The following is a 20,293-nucleotide window of genomic DNA, read 5'->3' on the forward strand; positions in this document are numbered from 1 at the left end:
CTTTTAGTTTTCAGGGGCTTAAATGCAAACCTACAGCAGCTCTACGACCCCGAGACTCCCTTCTCGGGGGTAACATGACCCTCCCTACTGGGCGGCTGGCCGAGCTTCCGGCGCGCCCAGCGACTGCGCCGCGGCGATCCAGAAGGGGTCGCTGTTCCCGCGATAACCTCTGAAAAGGCTCCACCCCGCGGCCCGCGCCGGCTTCCTCGGTCCGAGACCCCACCCCACACGGCGGATTACCAGTCGGTCAGTGTCCGACACGCCCACCGCGGCTAGTGCCGACGCTAACGCCCCACTCCCGGCGGAGCAGGCCCTGCGTCTCGGCCGCCGCCGCCGCCGCCGCCGCCGCCGCCTGGGCGCGCGGCCCGCCTCGAAGCGCTTGTTCTCTCCCTTCGCCCCACCCTCTCGCTTCCCCTTCACGGAAACGACAGCTGCGGCGGCGGAGCGGGCGCCGCCTCCCCCCCCCTCCCCCGTCTGCCCCCGCCACTCTCGCCCGGCGCCCCAGCCCGGCCGCGGCGCCTCCCCGCTAGGTCAGCCGGCAGCTCCGCCCGGCTGCCGCCCAGGATGAACATCATGGACTTCAACGTGAAGAAGCTGGCGGCCGACGCGGGAACCTTCCTCAGTCGTGCAGTGCAGGTACCACGGTAGGGCGTGGGGGGGAGGGCCGGCGGCGCCCGAGAGGGCCAAGGAGGGGCCGCCGAGGCGGCGGCGCTCTCCGCACCCGGCTTCACCGACTGGCTGGCAGGCCTGCGGCCGGAGGCCTGGCTGATGGGCGCGGCCTGGTGCCCCTCCGGGTCCGGCGGCCGTTTTCTGCCCACCTCCAGTTCAACCGCCGCTTCCCCGGAAGCGAGGCGGGGTGGGGACGCTGCCGGGAGCTTCCCCGGCCCCTGAAGGACATCTCGAGTTCGGCCGCGGGCCGAGGCACAGCACCGCCCGCCTTTCTGGCCCCACGACGACGGTGCTGGTGTGGCCGCCCTCCTGGGGCGGGCGAGGGCCCTGCGAGTCCCGCGCGGTAACCGAGACACAGACCTTTCTTGCACCACCCCCACCCTTTCCTTTCGTCTCCCTCACTCTCCCCGCGGAGTCCAAGAAGGAAGTTTCTTTTTCCTGCCCCTGAACCCAAAGAGCTGCCAACACAGTTCCTTCCAGCCCTCTCTCTCTCTCTCTCCCTGAAAGGACGGTCGCTGGGCTTAGGCAGTCCGCGGTGAAATGGAGATCACCAGTTGGCGTCCTTACTCCGCCAAGGCCTTGGGAAGCCTGGAGTTTGGGGGTTCCCACTCATGCTCAAAATGGGAAGCACCGGCAGTAGGGCTTGGAGAGGGGGGAGGGGGAGACTCGTGTTTTGCCTGTTGTCAGAGTTTTGTGTTTCAAATACACTTTAAGGGGGAAATGTAGCTCTCTCGCGGCATTCCACAAAGAAGTATCAGTCTAGGGAACTTGGACAGTTTTCCACAGTCATCACCCACATTATGCCAACTCAGTTAAAGCCATGAGCAGATGTAAATTTCACCACAACAAGAGTTATAAACAATCTGGTGTTAATGGCATAGTCACAGTAGCAACAACATTCTCTTTTGTAAAGAGAAAACAAAAATAGTTTTCTAATATGCATACCAAACCAATACTGAAATGTAAATCAGTTGTCCTGCCTTTACTACTATACTTGTCTCCTTTACCGCAATTTTATTGGTATAGTTGATCTTACATTGCACTGCTCTTGGCAAAAGAATGGTAGAACTAGAGCAAGGTAATAGCTGCCTATATTGTGAAAAAACCGTCAAACGTTTGCAAGGCATTTGACAGATTACCTACTATCCTTTCTGTAATTTTGCCAGATAGATATTATTAACTCCTTTTATATATAAGGAAGTAGCCTTAGAGAGGTTAAGAAACTTGATTAACTTGCATGGCTAGTAAATAGCCAAGTGCTGTCTGATCTACTACTCATTGCAAGCTGCTTCTCTCTTCCAGGGTAGGCATTGTAGATATAGAATAACAGAATGTTACAGGCTAGAGAGACCTTAAAGATCATCTAGTACTACAGTCTGAGCATTTCAATAATACTTAAGCAGATAGCACTTACGGCATGGGAAATTCCTTCTAGGTCTTGATTCTCAGTTCCATAATCTGCATAGTGAGTAATAAGCTAGCTGCCTTAACCCTCATCTCCCTATTCTCCATGAAAATATAAGCTATATTGTAAAGACATTGAGCTGTATGGTTAAAATAATTTCTTGATTTAAATTAACCTACTTTTAATAGCTCAAAGATGGGGAGCAAGAAGAATGACTGCTTGAAGGTCTGAAATGAATTTGATTTGTGAGACTTAAAGTTAACTGAAAAGAGGCCTTTGGTGTTTTATTGCTGATTCCCAATGATTTTGTTTGCTGAGTGGAGATTTGACATTATAATGACACTTTTAAAGACAGGTATGTTTTCAGGTACATAATCCACGGTGCTTAAATAGGACAGACACATGTACTAGAATTTGATTTAAATTGTCAACAGACTTGATATAAAAAATCTAGCAAAGTTCTCAAAAGAGTACCCTAGATGAATTTTTTTTTTTTTTTTTTTTTTTTTTAAAGATTTTTTTTATTTATTCATGAGAGACAGAGAGAGAGAGAGAGGCAGAGGGAGAAGCAGGCTCCCAAGGAGCAGGAAGCCCGATGTGGGACTCGATCCCAGGACCCTGAGATCATGACCTGAGCCGAAGGCAGACGCTTAACCATCTGAGCCACCCAGGCGCCCATACCCTAGATGAATTTTAATTACTCATTGTTTCAGATTCTTTAGTTTTTAAAGTCTGTCCTAATCTCTTGAGCTATCAAATAATTTTCAGTATTAAATACTTTCATGCCTACTCCGTGTCTGCCTTACACTGTTTTGGACACTGGTGATACAGCAGTGAATAAATTAACAAAACATCTGCCCTCCTGGAGCTTATAATCTAACAGTAAATACATCAGGTGATGGAGAAAAAGGCCAGAGGTAATAAGTAAATGGCGGGGGTGGCAGTTTTTGCCATGTTGTATAGACATAATGATCATGGCAAGCCTTTCCAATAGGATCAAATTCCAAAAGACCTCAAGGAAGTGACAGTTCCAGTTTTTTGGAGGAAAAGCAATTTAGGCAGAAGGAACAAGTGCAAAGACTGAGGTTCTGGGGTACTAAGGACATCAGTTAGGGAGCTGTAGCCATAGGATAGGCAAAAAGTGATATAACTTAGGTGAAAGTGATAGCAGGGAAGGTTCAGAATCTATTCAGTATTGCTTCCCAGATTGGCTCTAGGGTAGGAAGGAGGAAAGATGAGTTACGGATGGCTATAAGGTTTTGGCTTGAGCCATTTACTGAAGAAGGGAAAAATTTCAGGAGGAACAGACTTCAGTATGTCTTTTTATATTAAGTCTGTATCTGTTAGAAATAGATTCCGAAATATTTATGTATAAACTATATCATGTCTGAGGATTGCTTTAAAATATTCCAGAAGAGAGGGGCGCCTGGGTGGCTCAGTTGGTTAAGCGACTGCCTTCGGCTCAGGTCATGATCCTGGAGTCCCGGGATCGAGTCCCGCACCGGGCTCCCTGCTCGGCAGAGTCTGCTTCTCCCTCTGACCCTCCCCCCTCTCTCAAATAAATAAATAAAATCTTAAAAAAAAAAAAAATATTCCAGAAGAGAGAAAAGGGGAGTAGTTGAAACATTGACGGAATGTTGACAGTTACGAAGCTGAGTTTCATTATACTATCGTACTTTTGAATGTTTTGACATTTTGCACAGTACTGTTGGTTTTTTTTTTTTCATTATGTAAGGGAAAAAAATAATTCCAAAATGTAACACGTGAAATTTGGAATGTTGTTTGGTAATTTTCAACAAAAACATTGCTTTGTCATTTTAGTATTTAGTCAATAACTGAATTCCCAGGCTAAATTGCGTTGACATCAGTATAGTGTCAAGTGCCAAGTTTCATGCTAAGAATAGGGTAAGAACTATGCCAGTTACTCATTATAAGCAATAAGAACAGTAGGAATGGAATTTAGCTTTCACATTTCTAAATAATAATTTCTATTCAAATCAAATTATACCTTAAGGAATAGACCATTCTTTGGGTGGCCAACTGCCATATCTTTTTTCATTTTACTTAAAAATTTTTGTTATTATGTTAACAAGTAAACACTCCCTGTTTTAAAAAAGAAAAACTATTAAACATACAAATGGGTTTCATCACTCTATTCTCACTCATAAAATCTGTTTATATGCCTTACAACTTTGAAAGAATGTTGGGGTAAAAATATATGATGAATAGATATATTCATTCCTTAACAGTCTGTTTGGGTGCTTTTATTATTCTTAACTCCCTCAAAATAATAGAATACAAAAGCATCAGGTAATTTGCCCTCCATAAATTGTTACTTTAATACTGTCTTAAAAGACATTTATTCTTGGGGCGCCTGGGTGGCTCAGTCGTTAAGCGTCTGCCTTCGGCTCAGGTCATGATCCCAGGGTCCTGGGTTTGAGCCCCACATCGGGCTCCCTGCTCAGCAGGAAGTCTGCTTCTCCCTCTCCCACTCCCCCTGCTTGTGTTCCCTCTCTCGCTGTGTCTCTGTCAAATAAATAAATAAAATCTTTAAAAAAAAAAAAAAAAAGACATTATAGTATCTGTCTTTTTGGTCCAGACTCCTTAGTTGAGCATTACATACCCCTTTCCAGCCTTGTCTTTTCTCTCACTCATATATAAACACTGTATTGCTATCAAATTATTTTTTAATTTCCAAAATACCTTGTACTTTTCTAACTGTAGACTTTTTGTTCATACAGTTAAACTCATCATGAATGTCCTCTACCCCCTCCCTCTTTGTGTAGTCTTTCCTTCCCTCAAGATAAAACTTAAAGTCCATCTCAGACCACAAGAGCTTGAAGTGAACTCCTGTGGCATTTTTCAATTCTGTACGATCGTGTGGCATTTTTCTTCTAATGAACTGTTATGTAAGGTCCCTCGGAGCTATAAAATTCTGTTTCTCTATGGCTTTCCCATCTTTAATATAAAGTTTGTATCAACTCTGTTTCTTATTCCCCTCTCACAGTATCCAACATTGTTCTTTTAAATTTTTTCTATCATTTCAACCAGGCAGGGTATCCATATGCAAAGTTTACTCTTTGAATCATTTAGCATGTTAAATAATTTTGTTCTTTTTGTTAGTATTTTTCTAACATTATATCTGCTGAACTTGAAGTTGACTAATGCCAGTCTAAAATATTAAACTGTTTAATTCAATCTGTATTTATTGAGTACCTCCTAGGTGCTTGGCACTGAAGTACAAAGATGAATGAGACCTAGTTGCTGCCCTCAAAGACTTCATAGTCTAGCCCCATTTTGTCATAATTATTTTTTCTTTGTAGTAAATATCCATTTTTTGAAGTACTATTCTGTTACTTCATTTGATAAATGTTTCAAGTGGACACATTTTTACTTCAGAATTGATACTGAAGCAAAAGTTTGCTCACCATCTTTAAAATAAGACCATATGCTTTCCAAAAAAAAATTTCAACTTTAATTACTTAGGAGTTTCGTTTTAATTTTCTAACATTTCCTTTGAACCTAACTACTGAAGTTATACTATGACCTTCATGAATGCCAGCTCCATGTTTTACACTGTAGGCTATATGCCTATCCTGTAATAAAGAAAAGATCACAGTGCCTGGCGTAATGTGGCTGACTCAAAGACAGTCCTTTCCTTAAAGCAGTGTTTAGAGAAAATATATAAAGAGAGGGGATTAAGCTTTCTGTTCTCTTGTCATTTTACTGTATTACTAAGGAAATAATTATGAAAGAACTGTACATCAAATTATGTCGTGGAGAACATTGGATTTTGATTTCTGTGACATTCTGACTTTCATTATAGGTTGTTTTCACAAAGATTTTTATTAAAACTACTAAACATTCATTAAAATGCTTAAAATCAACTATAGTTTTTAACAGCTGTTAGTTAGGAGACTACAAACTAGGGACTCCTGGGTGGCTCAGTCGGTTAAGCGTCTGCCTTGGGCTCAGGTCATGATCTCAGGGTCCTGGGATTGAGTCCCACATCAGGCTCCTTGCTCAGCGGGGAGTCTGCTTCTCCCTCTGCTTGTGCTCTCTCTCCTTTAAAAAAAAAAAAAAAAAGGAGACTACAAACTAATGATTTTGGACTTAAAGATGTTGAAAACTAAAAGTTTTAAGAGTAAAATTTTTAATTTTTGGTATTTAAGAGAAGGATTTTTAATTTTTTAAAGAAAGAAAAGATCTTTTGTCTTTCTCAGAAGCATACCATTATTATCATTTTATGTTTCTTAAGACCATAAAATCCTTGATGGCAAGAACATGTCATGTGCTGCTTCTACATCTCACATATAATAGAAGAAAATATATACCCCATTAGTATTTTGATTAACAATTTAAACCTAAATCTAGTTGATATAACTCATCATATTCCATAGTAGATGCTTTATTAAAATGTATTAGAGGAAAATGTATGTATTAAGTGATACTGTATTGTTAACTTAATATGTCATACCTTCTGATTAATGATGGAAAAAAATCCTTAAACCCCCACAATAAAATCATGGGAGATACCGTTAGCAATGTTTTTTTTGTACCCCCACCTTTTTTGTTCATTCCAGATAGGATTAAAGTTATCCTTAATTTGATAATTACTGAATACATGTAGGAAGCTGAGGTGGGCTATAAGATCCATCTGACCAGAGTGCTGTGAACAAAGACACAGGGGCAAGGAAGAACTGAAATATATTTGTATAATGGTAATAGAAAATATTAATTTCTTGAAATCAGCAAGTATTTACTGGAAGTCATAGTGGAATGAGACTATGATTTTAATAAACATGTGAAATTGAAACACGACACTGACACCTTAAGCAAAATGTTCATCAGTAAAGTTTTGATTCTTACCTACATATTATAAAGGGGGTTTTTTGGAGTGTTTGATATAAAATGCACAGCTTAGTATATGGCATTTTCTAATTTATACTACGCCCTGACACTGTTAAAAATACAGAAGTTTAAAAAAAAGTTCTTATAAATCATCTTACTGAGAAAAGAAAACGTTAAAAACAAAAGATAAAACAAGACCATATATAACATACTGGAATTCAAAGCACAGAATTAGGTAGAGTAAAAGAATAGCAACTGTTTTTACTCTCAGAAAATGCAAGTAATTATCAGACTTTATTACTGGTACTTAATACACTGCTCACGTGGGCTTTCCTACAGAACTGCTGTTTTCTAAACTGGTTTTCTATAATCAGACTTTATCTCACTCATTCTTAAGCATTCTTTATATTTTTGGGTTTTGTTTTTTGCCCTTCTGAACTAATATACTAAAAACCTCCTTACAGTGTTTATGGGATCTTACATTATATTATAAGTCAGTTTATTTTATTTCTTGCTCAGACTCCTAAAAAATGACATGTTGCAAATACTGAGCTTGGCGCTGTTATACATTCTGTCTTTTCACTAAAAAGCAAAGTATTTAATGAAAGATACTATAAGGTAGTATAATGAGAGTCATAAAGTAATTAAATAATTAAGCAAATGGGCCTTCTGACCTGAAGTTTGAAATATTTTATTTTCCAAATAATTAACTTTCTAGTTAACTTTCCGAAATATTATTGGGAGAAAACTTGCCCTGAAACCTAACTTGTGTTAGATAAACTTACTGATAAACTACTGTTTATAAATTGCTATTTATAGACATTTTTAAGTAATTTCTAGCCTGTACCTCTAATTCCAATGTTTCTAAAACATCTGTTAAAGTTTTTTTTTTTTAATTTTTTTATTAACATATAATGTATTATTTGTTTCAGGGGTACAGGTCTGTGATTCATCAGTCTTATACCAATTCACAGTGCTCACCGTAGTACATACCCTCCCCAGTGTCCATCACCCAGCCACTGTTAGATAAAGTTTAACATAATTTTATGTACTGAAGAAAATAGGCCTGTAAGTTTATATTGTTTAGATAATAGTTTTCATTTAGCTCTCCTCTAACAGCAACCATGTCTTCTAGTTCTTAGCAGAGTGCCTTGCACAAAAACTGACCTACTAAATACTGATTTTTAAATTATGAGTCTATGGATTATTGTTTTAATCTGTTCTTGGTTGTTAAATATAAGGAGTTCTATAAAAAATTAACATGTATAAAGGTGGTGCTAATGAATCTTCTAGAAGTGCAACTGGAAGATAAATCATCAGAGGACTCTCTACCCTTCCCTTAGAAATCCCTCATTTCTTATCGTTCGCTCTCAGGTCAGTTGTTACCTGCTCAGAGAAGCTGTTCTTCTAACCACCCACATTTCACACTGAAAACTCCTCTTCCCCGCTTCCAGGCCCAGGTTGCATATCCCTCTCCCCTTGAAGCCTTCCCTGATTCTCCTGTTTTCCCCTCTCCCTGCAGATTGAATTCTTCCTTCCTCTGTACTCAAATTCATTAATTCATTCAGTTAAATGTTCAGTCACTCACTCAAGAAATAATAGGACCACCTACTCAGTCCTCTGTCCACTGTCTTTTTATCTTTATATTCTTAGTATCAATTATTGTTTGTTGTCTGCCCCCATTAAAATGGGAGCTTCCTAAGAGCAGAAACCTGTTTTTTCTGGCTGCTGAAACCCTTGTGCTTAGAATAGTGCCTGGCACATATGAAGGTGCTTAATAAATATGTGTTCAGGGAGTGAATCAAATAAACAAATACTCTTCACATAAGTAGGGCTCAAATAAACAAACAAATATACTTTCTTATTAAGGTGCTAAGTTAAGAATTTTTCTCTACTGGTAGATTATCCTTTATAGGTGATATTCACATGGGTATATTCCCCCTTTTCTTTCCCTTCTATTGGTTGCTTTACCTGAGAGAGAATCTATTTAACCATTAGAGGTAGACTTTGAACATGTGAAATTCTAATCTATCCCTCTTTAGAGGTCTATAGCCTCAAATTTTCAGGGATCTGTAGAGAATACCACAGTTCTCTCTCAAAACTGAAATTGCAGTAGTTACCCAGCTGACCTTGGCATCAGGGTTTTGATCTTTTGCCTAATGCATCTCCTATTCCCATCCTCAATTACAGTACACTGCAAGACTGTGGTCTTAGGCAGTAGCTTTGGAAGTGCTATTCCCCGTTCCACCCACTGGGTGAGGGCTTGGCTACAGGCCAGTCTTAAAAAGACCTAAGGCTTTACAAAAGCTATTGAAGCATTTATTTCTAGCCCCTGAACAAGACCTTCAATGGGGGGTTGTAACCAGACTCTTAAGAATAACATTCTAGAGGACTTTTTAGCTAAAATTGTTAAACTGATAGTCAACAGAAAGTATTCGACCAATAAGAAGGATGCTAAAAGAAACAGATAATAAAACTCAGAAAAAATGGAGCAGCAGAAGATATTTTAAGAAATGAAAGGGAAGAAAAAAGCAAGGTAAACATTATATTCTGTTAGCCAGAAATGAGTCATGACTAATGAGTATAGAATTAGTGCTAGTGATACGCCTCTGTTATGATGGGAGAAAGCCACATATTCTAGAGGAAAAATATACATGATAAACAGCCTGAGTCATCACTTCTAGTATTTAAAAGTCTTCAAAAGGGGGCGCCTGGGTGGCTCAGTTGGTTAAGCGACTGCCTTCGGCTCAGGTCATGATCCTGGAGTCCCGGGATCGAGTCCCGCATCGGGCTCCCTGCTCGGCAGGGAGTCTGCTTCTCCCTCTGACCCTCCCCCCTCTTATGCTCGCTCTATCTCATTCTCTCTCTCAAATAAATAAATAAAATCTTAAAAAAAAAAAAAATTTAAAAGTCTTCAAAAGTCTCCTTAAAATCTACATGGAAAACTTTTTACCTCTTTGTTCTTGTATGGGCATTGCTGCCTTTCCTCAAAAACCAACACACTCAAGGTCATAAAAATTGATATGCTGAGTATATTTAACTACATATTATGATCTTTAAAAAATGCTCCTCCATAGTAGGAATAGTATATGTTCCAAAAGTTAGTCTATAAATCAATTGTTGGAACATACCCTGAAGAAACAAATGATGGTTTCCCAGAACATCCCATAAGAGCCTATCTAACTAGGTGTGATTAAAGTGCCATTAATACAAAGCCACATTAAACATAAGCAGCCCTTTTTTAAATTCAAAATAATAATTACCAGGCACTGAACAAAGTGATTTGCATACGTACTCTTAATTAATTCTCAAAGCACTGTATGTTATGTATCGTCTCCCTTTAATGATAGAAGATACCTAAGAAGAAAATATTCAAAAGCCTGTTCAGGTCACAAAATTAAGCAGTGCTGTCAGGATTTGAATTCAGCACCAACTGACTCAAAGTTCTTACTCCTTATCACTATACTATCCTACCTTTAGATGTAAGAAATATTTATATACTTTATATACCAGGCAGTATATAGATTCTCTGTAGAGTTCACTCCATTTTAGCAGAACTAAGGATATAATCTTAAGAGAAGGTCAGCATAGGGGCGCCTGGGCGGCTCAGTTGGTTAAGCGACTGCCTTCAGCTCAGGTCATGATCCTGGAGTCCTGGGACCGAGTCCCACATCGGGCTCCCTGCTCAGCAGGGAGTCTGCTTCTCCCTCTGACCCTTCCCCCCTCATGTGCTCTCTCTCTCTCTCTCATTCTCGCTCTCTCAAATAAATAAATAAATAAAATCTTTAAAAAAAAAAAAGAGAGAGAGAAGGTCAGCATAAGTGCCACAAAAGAGGTATGGATAAATTGCCATAGGGGCAAAAACATTCAAGGCAATGGTTTACAATTATTTGTATGTTTGGGATTGTCTGGGTTTGAGTTTTTAATTATTGATATAGGTTCCTAAAATGTATTTGAGGTATATTTAATTTTTTTTATAATTAATAACAGTTCACAGAAGAAAAGCTTGGCCAGGCGGAGAAGACAGAACTGGATGCTCACTTAGAGAACCTTCTTAGCAAAGCTGAATGTACCAAAATATGGACAGAAAAAATAATGAAACAAACTGAAGTGTTATTGCAGCCAAATCCAAGTAAGAAACTTTTTACCTTTGTCTACCTTATTGACTAATCTGATTAAAAGATACCATTAGTAGGTTTTTTTGATGTAAAAAAAAAAAAAAGGTTTTGATGGCTACTGGAAAACAGTTTTTGGTTTGTGGCTTTCAGGTGTATGGGTTTTGTGTGTGTGTGCGCGTGCGCGCTTTTGGTGAAGAAGAGGGTGATAAACACTTCTTTGTGTACCCTCTAACAAATTGATTAATTGTGTTTTCCATTCCTTTGTAGAATCCTTTTGATAATTTCAGGGAGTGAATTTTGTTTCTGAGAGAGAGAAAGAGAACGTACGAGTGCCCCCTCCCCCCCCACTCCTTGAGGGTGAGGGAGAGAAAGAATCCTAAGCTCAGTGTGGAACCCAGTGTGGGGCTCGATCTCACAAAACTGAGATCATGACCTGAGCCAAAGTCAAGAGTCAGCACTTAATGGACTGAGCCAGCCTGGCGCCCCAGGAGTAGCTTTTAATTTTAAGAGTTAGGAAGGGCTGTGAAAATAGGAGAATTGTCCCCAAATAATTAAGGGAAAATTATATGGAAACTTACATAGTTACCAATTATGGAAACTTACATAGTTACCAATTATTTATGTTTATGTTGTTTGATATTTTTACATAAATTATTCCATTTGATTTTTAGACAACTATAAGGTTTTTCAGATCTCCCATCTCAATAATTTATCAAATAAGGTGCACAATTATTAATTGCAAATCACAAGTTAGCATTTTATACAGTGTAGAATAGCTAATTAGAAGTGGAAATTGAACTAGAATCTGGTGCATCAACACCCAGTCTTTTCACCCTGAGCTTTACACATCAAAACTGAAGAACAAAGGCAGCAGCAAATGCTTTCCTTCCCATTTTCCCCAGTGTTGTGACCATGTTGTGAAATGCCATAAGCTCACTTTTAGATACTAACTTAAGTTCCAAGCTTTAAACTTTGTTGCTATTCCATGAACCTGAAGCACTATACAAAACATTAGTAATTCTGTACCATCATGGTAACCTTTTGAAATAGGCCTTTTACACTTTGAGTGAGGTCTGTTGTCTTTGGGCACCATGTGGTATTTCTTACTCATTTAAGACTACTTAAATTATATACCAGGGCACCTTAAAAAAGTAGTAGACATTTTTCCTTATGTTCCTTGCTCTATCCAGAGTTCTTCACATAAGTAGTCTGTTCTACATGTTTTTCTGAATGGCAAACTCATACACAACTGATAAATGGGAATTTCATTAGTATAAAGTTACAATGGCTCATATAATACAATTTTAATTAGTGTTTTAAGTCTAAAGTAGTAAACAAAATTGGATTTTTTTGTTTGTGCTCTGATTATAAAGTTACATAGATTATGAGTGGTCAGACCCAAACCTCTTTTTCCTGTAAGCCCTGTAATTTTTACAGTATGATTTTCTGGAACCTAGGGTTTTTCAAAAATATATATTGCGTTATAGCAGTATTGCCCACATATTCTTTTTTTTTTTTTTTTTTTAAAGATTTTTTATTTATTTATTTGACAGAGAGAGACACAGCGAGAGAGGGAACACAAGCAGGGGGAGTGGGAGAGGGAGAAGCAGGCTTCCCGCGGAGCAGGGAGCCCGATGTGGGACTCGATCCCAGGACTCTGGGATCATGACCTGAGCCGAAGGCAGTCGCTTAACCAACTGAGCCACCCAGGCGCCCCAGTATTGCCCACATATTCTTTTAAGATTTTATTATGGTCTATTGCTGCCCTATTGAAATGAACATTTACTTAAAGTATGCCAAATGTTTATTAACTGAACGAAGTCAACATAGGATTCAACTTTAAACTTTTGACCAAATAGGTAGAAATGCACCAAAGCTAAGAATCACTCTCATAGTCAGATAATGAAATTCTGAAATGTAGTTAACATCTTTTAAATGGTTGTGTTTTGAACTGACTCTTTTTGGTTTGAACTAATTTAAAGGTTTTAAAAGTCCTGCATAAAAACTTCTGATGGTGCTCCAGAGTCTACCACATAAATGAGTATTATTCCAATAGCCTATTTTATGTATTATAATCAATGCTGATGCTGATTCCTCAAGTGTTTCTGTTACTGGTTCAGTTCACTTTTTAAGTTTCCAGTGCACTGTGTGAAACTTCCACTTGTAATTATCTGAGATGCTTAGAAGGAACCTTTTTTTTTTTTAGCTTCTCTTTAGACTATAAATTTGATTTATAGTTAATCATTGTTTCTGGAAACTGATCTTTTTCTCATTTGTCTCTCACATACCTATTAGGCAGCCGTGTAAGTGTGAATATTTTGTATATTGCACTAACCAGGCATTTATTCAGATTTTACTGATTATTTTTTTTCCTTTCCATGTATACTAGCATTCTCCTGTTTCTTTTAACCTGTCTCATATTTTAACGAAATCTTTTGAGTGAATACATGCTGAGGGGTATCTGTATATCTTGTATTTTAAACAAAATTAAATAAAATTAAGCCAAGACATCGTATTGCTGATCTCTGTCTGTGACTGGTCCAAACCTAGGTGGTTCTATTCCTTAATTTCCATGCCTATATTTAGACTCTAGGAAGGAGAGAGACCATGTGAGCACGCAAAAGTACGATAAAGGGGGGCGCCTAAGTGGCTCAGTCATTAAGCGTCTGCCTTCACTCAGGTCATGATCCCAGGGTCCTGGGATCCAGCCCGGCGTCCGGCTCCCTGATCTGCGGGAAGCCTGCTTCTTCCTCTCCCACCCCCCCTGCTTGTGTTCCCTCTCTCACTGTGTCTCTGTCAAATAAATAGAATCTTAAAAAAAAAAAGTATGAGAAAGGTATTAAAAGTATGTGACTCTTTGGTTCTAATAGGTACTTTATATCCATTTTTTCATAGCTGGAAATCCCTGGTTTTGAAATTGAACATATATTCAAGGTTAAAAATCAGATTTATGAATGGAGCAAAGGAACGTCATTAGATATTAAGTGAATACCAGTGCTTTTAGAATCTCATCATGTGATAGTTTCACTTTAAGTAAATATTTTTGTGCCAAAATATTTTATCAGATTTCTAACGTATAAGTTTCATAGAGCTATATAATATTCTAACATAAAAATTAATAATTATGTATTAAGATATGTACTTAAAAGCATGCCAACTTCATCTTATTTTACAGGATGATAAACGGGTAGTAGGGAAAAAAAACAATTTTTTAAATAGTTGTGCTTTTTTGAAATCATTGATAATTTTAAACCTTTCTCCTAGATGCCAGGATAGAAGAATTTGTTTATGAGAAACTGGATAGAAAAGCTCCAAGTCGTATAAACAACCCAGAACTTTTGGGACAATATATGATTGATGCAGGGACTGAGTTTGGCCCAGGAACAGCTTATGGTAAGCAAAAGGCAAAAAGATCTGCTAAAAACTAGCTTTACTTTTAGATTTTTACTACTTAGAGACATCATTAATATCTACCTAATATTAGTAGAATCAATTTTAACTTCAAATTTTTTATGTTTAAGTTTTGGATAAAGTAAGAAATAGAGATGACCAGTAAATATGAATGGTTCAACTTAATATATTTAAGTATATATTCTGAGAATTCACATTTATCATTTTAGATTTAAAAGTTAACTGAATTCTTCAGTTGTGCTCCCATTGAATCTTGCAACCTCCGTTATAGTACTTCTTTTGATATATTGTAATTTTTGTTTATATGTCTCCCCTAGATGATTTTTTTTAAGCTTTCTTGAGGGCTTATTTATTTTTGTAATAAAATGCCTGGCACATAGTGTTTGAACATACCACTAATGCTTTCATTACACAGTAATGTCACTACCACAAAAATGTTAACAGTGGTTATCTTTGGATGTTTGGATTACATTTCATTCTATTTTCCTTAGCTAGTTCAGATTTTCTATAATCATGTTTTATAGTTATGCCAGCTTTTTTAGTTGCTATACTGACTTTTTCAGTGTATAACTCTGAAGCTCATTATCCCCCAAATCTAATTTTCTCCGAATATAAGACTATTTCAGATTCCTATAGCTTCTTTTCCTATTGTTCATGGCAAGTAATTCTCTTTATTAAGACTTCTGCAGGAAATTGGTCCTTATGTGAGTATGAAATGTAGGTAAATTAAATGATTTTCTATGTGTAGTACTGATTTATAAAATAGTTCGTAAACTCTGGAACAAAATGAACTTAAAGTTTTTTGTTTTTTTGTTTTTAAAGATTTTATTAATTTATTTTACAGAGACACAGCAAGAGAGGGAACACAAGCAGGGGGAGTGGGAGAGGGAGAAGCAGGCTTCCCACCGAGCAGGGAGCCCGATGCAGGCCTTGATCCCAGGACCCTGGGATCATGACCTGAGCCGAAGGCAGACACTTAATGCCTGAGCCACCCAGACACCCCTGAACTTAAAGTTTTAATAGTTACCTTTATGTCAGAAGGAAATAACCTAAATACTATATAATGAATGGCGTTAATCCATTGACTGTTAGATGTACAACTGAAACTTTTACATTGTGGTCTTCAAAAGGTACTTCTTTGAGAAGTCTGAAAATGATTAAAATTTCTATAGTTTTATTTCTAAATTTTAACTATTAATTTTAGAAAAATTTTACACATTAAATAGATTTTTTGTGCCTGCTTGTGCCAGAAGCAGTTAGATGCTGGAGGTCATAAAGGTACATGAAGGACACCTAGCCCTTTCCTTCAGCAAGCTGAAGGCCTAGTGGGGCACAAACATTCAAAAGCCTTATAAATTTTTTCCTTTTTTAATATGCTTAATCTGTTTTCACCTGTAGTAGTTCTATTGACTGTACCTTGATTATTGGAATTGGGCTTTGTGAATCTATTTAATCATAATTGATAATAACTAACAATTGAGTATTTCAGGCATTGGGCTAAACATATACAATAAATGTATTATTTCCATAAGTCTTCACTTACAGCCTACTTATAAATTCTATAATCTCCATTTTGAAGACAAGGAAACTGAGTCTTAGAAAGATTACATAATTCATCTATGATCATATAGCAAGTAACTCAAAGAGAGATCTGTATCCAGACATGGAGCTCTTAACGACTATGTTATATTATCTTCCTTGCCAAGCAAATCTAGTCTCATCCTAACATGGAGGATTTAAGATCCACAGAATTGAAGATTAGAGGTAGAACTCGAAGTAGAACCTTGGTCTTGTGGTTCCCTTTCTTTTTGCTCTATTTTCCACTGAGCTTGTCCTATTTAAACATTAAGGTATATGTGTTGCAAAACATGGATTTTTCTTTAACTTAAGATACAAATATACAGTTATTATTTAAAGATACTTGAGGCCCATGCATAATATAGAAATAGTAGACAAATTTTGTCTTGATCTACTTATGAAAATATTTTAAGCATTATGCTTTTCTAAACATATCTCCACTGTTTGAGCTGTGATCATAAATACTTTTTAGTGTATTTATCCTCTTTTGTTCCATTGGTTGAATTGGTACAGTTAACTGTGATATGATAAGGACTTCTTGAACCTGTCATTTTCATTTAGATATTTATAATCTTAAATTTACTTTTAAAATAAAACTAATGACAGCTAATTCTCCTTGATTTTTTAAGTAAACAAGTGACAACTAACTTTAAAGCAGATCAGATTGCTGATTTTATTTTCTGACATTACCAGAAGATGGTAAAAAAAAAAAAAAACACTTTTTTCCTTTGCAGGTAATGCCCTTATTAAATGTGGAGAAACACAAAAACGAATTGGAACAGCAGACAGAGAGCTGATTCAAACATCAGCTTTAAATTTTCTCACTCCTTTAAGAAACTTTATAGAAGGAGATTACAAAACAATTGCTGTGAGTTGGAAAATGTTCCCTTTTTTTTAGTAAAATAATTTATATATATAATTACACTTTTTAATGAATAATTTGCCCTCTTACGGACTGTGTAGATGTAGCAGATTAGAAAATTTAAATAATCTAGCTAGGTACATATTCAGCAGAACACAAAGCTAACCAAAATAAAGAACTTCCATTTTTGTGTCCCTGCAGTGTTATTTAGATTACATCAATTGTTGTTCATTACCAGCACTAAAATTTGTAGAGAAATTCCTGGAATGATTATAAAAATATGGCACAAAATACCTCCATAGTATAGCCATGTTAGCTATTCATTTAAACTGGGAGCCAAAAACCTAATTACTGTATTTCTGGCTGTTCAACTTTCTGTTGTTTGCATCCCTAGAAGTCTTGTTATCTTCTCCTCACACAGCTGTGTTTTATTGCTGAAGAAATAAATGTAACTTTCCCAAGCCTAATATTATTTTTTAGTTTTTTTTTAAGCAATGGAGAGTGAAGATCTAGATGGATTTTTTTTGCCTAAGATTTTTGCAAGATTGTTCTTTATTGTAAATACTACTATAAACTTTAATTTGCAGATTTCTTACTATAAAATATTCTAGAAACTCAGTGTGTGTACAATGAATTTGTCTCTGGGTAAAAAGTATTTTGCCTGAGACAAAGGAAAAACCACCAAGTTGAAATACAATTTAAAAAATATTAGATTGTCAGTAGGATGAAATGTGATATATGAAATCTGTCTGAGAATTAATAAAGCAAGCAGTGGATTTTTATAAACTTACCTGTTATGGTGAAGTTCCCATGAGGAATTCTAAGATACCATACTAATCTTTATTCATTATTCTATGAATTTGAAATTTCCTTTTGTAGTAATAGAGTTGCTTTCAGTGCCCTGGCACATTAAGTGAGCCTGCCCAGTCCTTGAGGTAGATCACTTAGGGTGTCAAGGAACTTTGACCTAGGCCCATACCTCCTTTACCTTGGCACTTCCTAGATAATCTGTTTGAAACAGTTTATCAACCTGGGCATTACTGACATTTTCGGTAGAAGAGTTCTTTGTTGTAGAAGCTGTACTGCATTGTAGGATATTTAGCAGCATCCTGGTTTCTACCTAGTAACATCTCCCCACCCCCCAGTTGTGACAGCCAAGATGATAGAGCAAAACATTCCCTAGATGGCAAAACCGCAAAATATTAAAATATGCATTTCTTTGTTTCTGCCATCACCTGCCATCTTTCCCAGATTTCCCCAGCATCTAGAATGTCTCCATTATTTTAAAATTGAAAACCATAAGAAAAAGGAGTCAAGTGTTACTTCATAGCCAATTTTGTAATCATTGATCTTTGTTTATCAGATGATTCATGTATTTAATGGAGACTGGTACTTTAAATGTGTATGCTCTTACTGGATTTTAGCATCTTTAGCCTTTATTTTTTTTCTTTTCTATTTTTATAGAAAGAAAGGAAACTATTACAAAATAAAAGGCTGGATTTGGATGCTGCAAAAACCAGACTAAAAAAGGCAAAAGCTGCAGAAACTAGAGCGTCAGTAAGTAGTGTTTTTTTTGCATAGAAAAAATCTTAGGTTGATAAATTTAAAATTTGTAAAATATTTTGCTCCTATACCATGCAAGCTACAGTCTATTACTAAGAGTAGAATATGATTTTAGGGTATTGTTTTTGTTTAAACAAACTTATCAGAACTTAATGCATCCAAATCAGTGCACAGTAGTCATATCAACAGGCAGTATTATTTCAGTGATACACCTGTTGCTAAAAAATAAAAATTATGAGAGCTCCTAAAGTTCTGTCATGTTCTTTAAATATCCTCAGTGATGATGGCAAATATCCTTTTGGAGATAGGTTTATTATATTTGAAATAGAAAAACAGATAGTAATTAAGATGAGAATAAGTCAAGTTTGAGATTGCTAATGTGTGACCTAAAAATTAAACTTGACACCCTTTCCACATGTGAGACAAACTGACTAAAGGCGTCACCAAGAATAATTCCAAAACCATTCAAGCAGTTGCAGCATGGACGCCCAGGTGACTATTTTGAAGGGGAGGAAACCCATTTGGATACAAGTTCTGATATATTTTTCATAAAATCAACCTCAGAATAGTCTTCATTTTAAATGGAGTTGGTTAAATATTAAATATAGTAATTTAATGATTCATACACATGTATTTATAAGTTTCTTAAAAGGTTTTATTTATAAGCTTATTTAATCTATTATTTATACTGCTTATATTTCCACTCCAAAGATGGAAGACATTAATCAGATAGTATAATATAAACAAGTCTGAATTTATTGGAGGAGGCTAACAGGTTAATTCTTAATTTATACTAAGGGATATGTTTTGTCAAGAAGCATGACATTCCCCCTGCCTTCTGTTCCCAACTCACTACCACTGTCGTCATCAAGAATCATTGCCTTAAGGAACATAGGCCACAGTGCTGGTGAAGACAACTGTGGCTCCCTTGTTTGGGGAAAGAAGAGGTTGAGACTTGTTTTATAGTGAAATTTAAAACTGGTAAAATTGGGATTAAACAGTAATGTCTTGTGAAAGTACCCCAACACTTTATATGAGCAGAATAAATTTCTTCTAGAAATATTTTCTTCTAAACAGTTCCCCTTTTGGGGAGTCTGTATTAATTACTGCTGAAGAAGAGCTTGCTTTGACAAGACATTAAATCGAAATTCTCTGGCTGTTTCACCTCAGGATTTATCATGATGTCATCATCAAGAACACCCTAACTTCCCAAAACAGGCTTTTCACAGAATCAGAACTTCAAAATGAACACTGTAGGTGACAAGAGATTCTAAATTAGGATCAGTTTCTAGTTGCTAATAATAGATTTATGTGGTAAAATATAAATTGATTTTTTTTTTTTAAAGATTTTATTTATTTATTTGACAGACAGCGAGAGAGGGAACACAAGCGGGGGGAGTGGGAGAGGGAGAAGCAGACTCCCTGCTGAGCAGGGAGCCCGATGGGGGCTTGAACCCAGGACCCCGGGATCATGACCTGAGTCGAAGGCAGACGCTTAACTGAGCCGCCCAGGTGCCCCTGAATTGATTTTTAAGATACTAATTTCATAATCAGGAAAAAAATGTTAAGATAAATAAGGATCATTTGGAAATAAGTCAAAATCTCTTTATTCAAAATGCCTGTATGCGCCCAATAATGATTGTGGAATGAGAATACTGTCATCAAGTGTCAGTACAAAACTTTCTTTCACAAGCACTATTACAGAATAATGATAATCTTTTTTATCTGGAAAAGTTCCAGAAAACTTAGAGATTTAACACTGTATAAGGTCCTTTGGTTATTCTAAATTATTTTACCATTGCTATTAAAATGTGTAAGAACTAAATATAATAGTAG

General features: G+C 37.1%; 1 protein-coding gene across 4 annotated transcripts in view; it reads left to right on the plus strand.

The window, feature by feature from the left end:
- Positions 1-292: 292 nt before the first annotated feature.
- Positions 293-20,293, plus strand: part of SH3GLB1 (SH3 domain containing GRB2 like, endophilin B1) — a 34,643-nt gene continuing 14,642 nt past the window's right edge. For 2 of the 4 annotated variants that reach the window (XM_044914062.1, XM_044914063.1), the window contains exons 1-5: positions 293-636; positions 10,916-11,057; positions 14,308-14,436; positions 16,767-16,900; positions 18,359-18,451. In XM_044914062.1, coding sequence (XP_044769997.1) covers positions 565-636; positions 10,916-11,057; positions 14,308-14,436; positions 16,767-16,900; positions 18,359-18,451 — 570 coding nt within the window. In that variant the 5' untranslated portion in view covers positions 293-564. The remainder of the gene's footprint in view (positions 637-10,915; positions 11,058-14,307; positions 14,437-16,766; positions 16,901-18,358; positions 18,452-20,293) is intronic. The other 2 variants (XM_044914064.1, XM_021690259.2) reach the window with 2 other exon arrangements.

Source organism: Neomonachus schauinslandi, chromosome 4 (genome assembly GCF_002201575.2).
Source record: "Neomonachus schauinslandi chromosome 4, ASM220157v2, whole genome shotgun sequence".
NCBI lineage: Eukaryota > Metazoa > Chordata > Mammalia > Carnivora > Phocidae > Neomonachus > Neomonachus schauinslandi.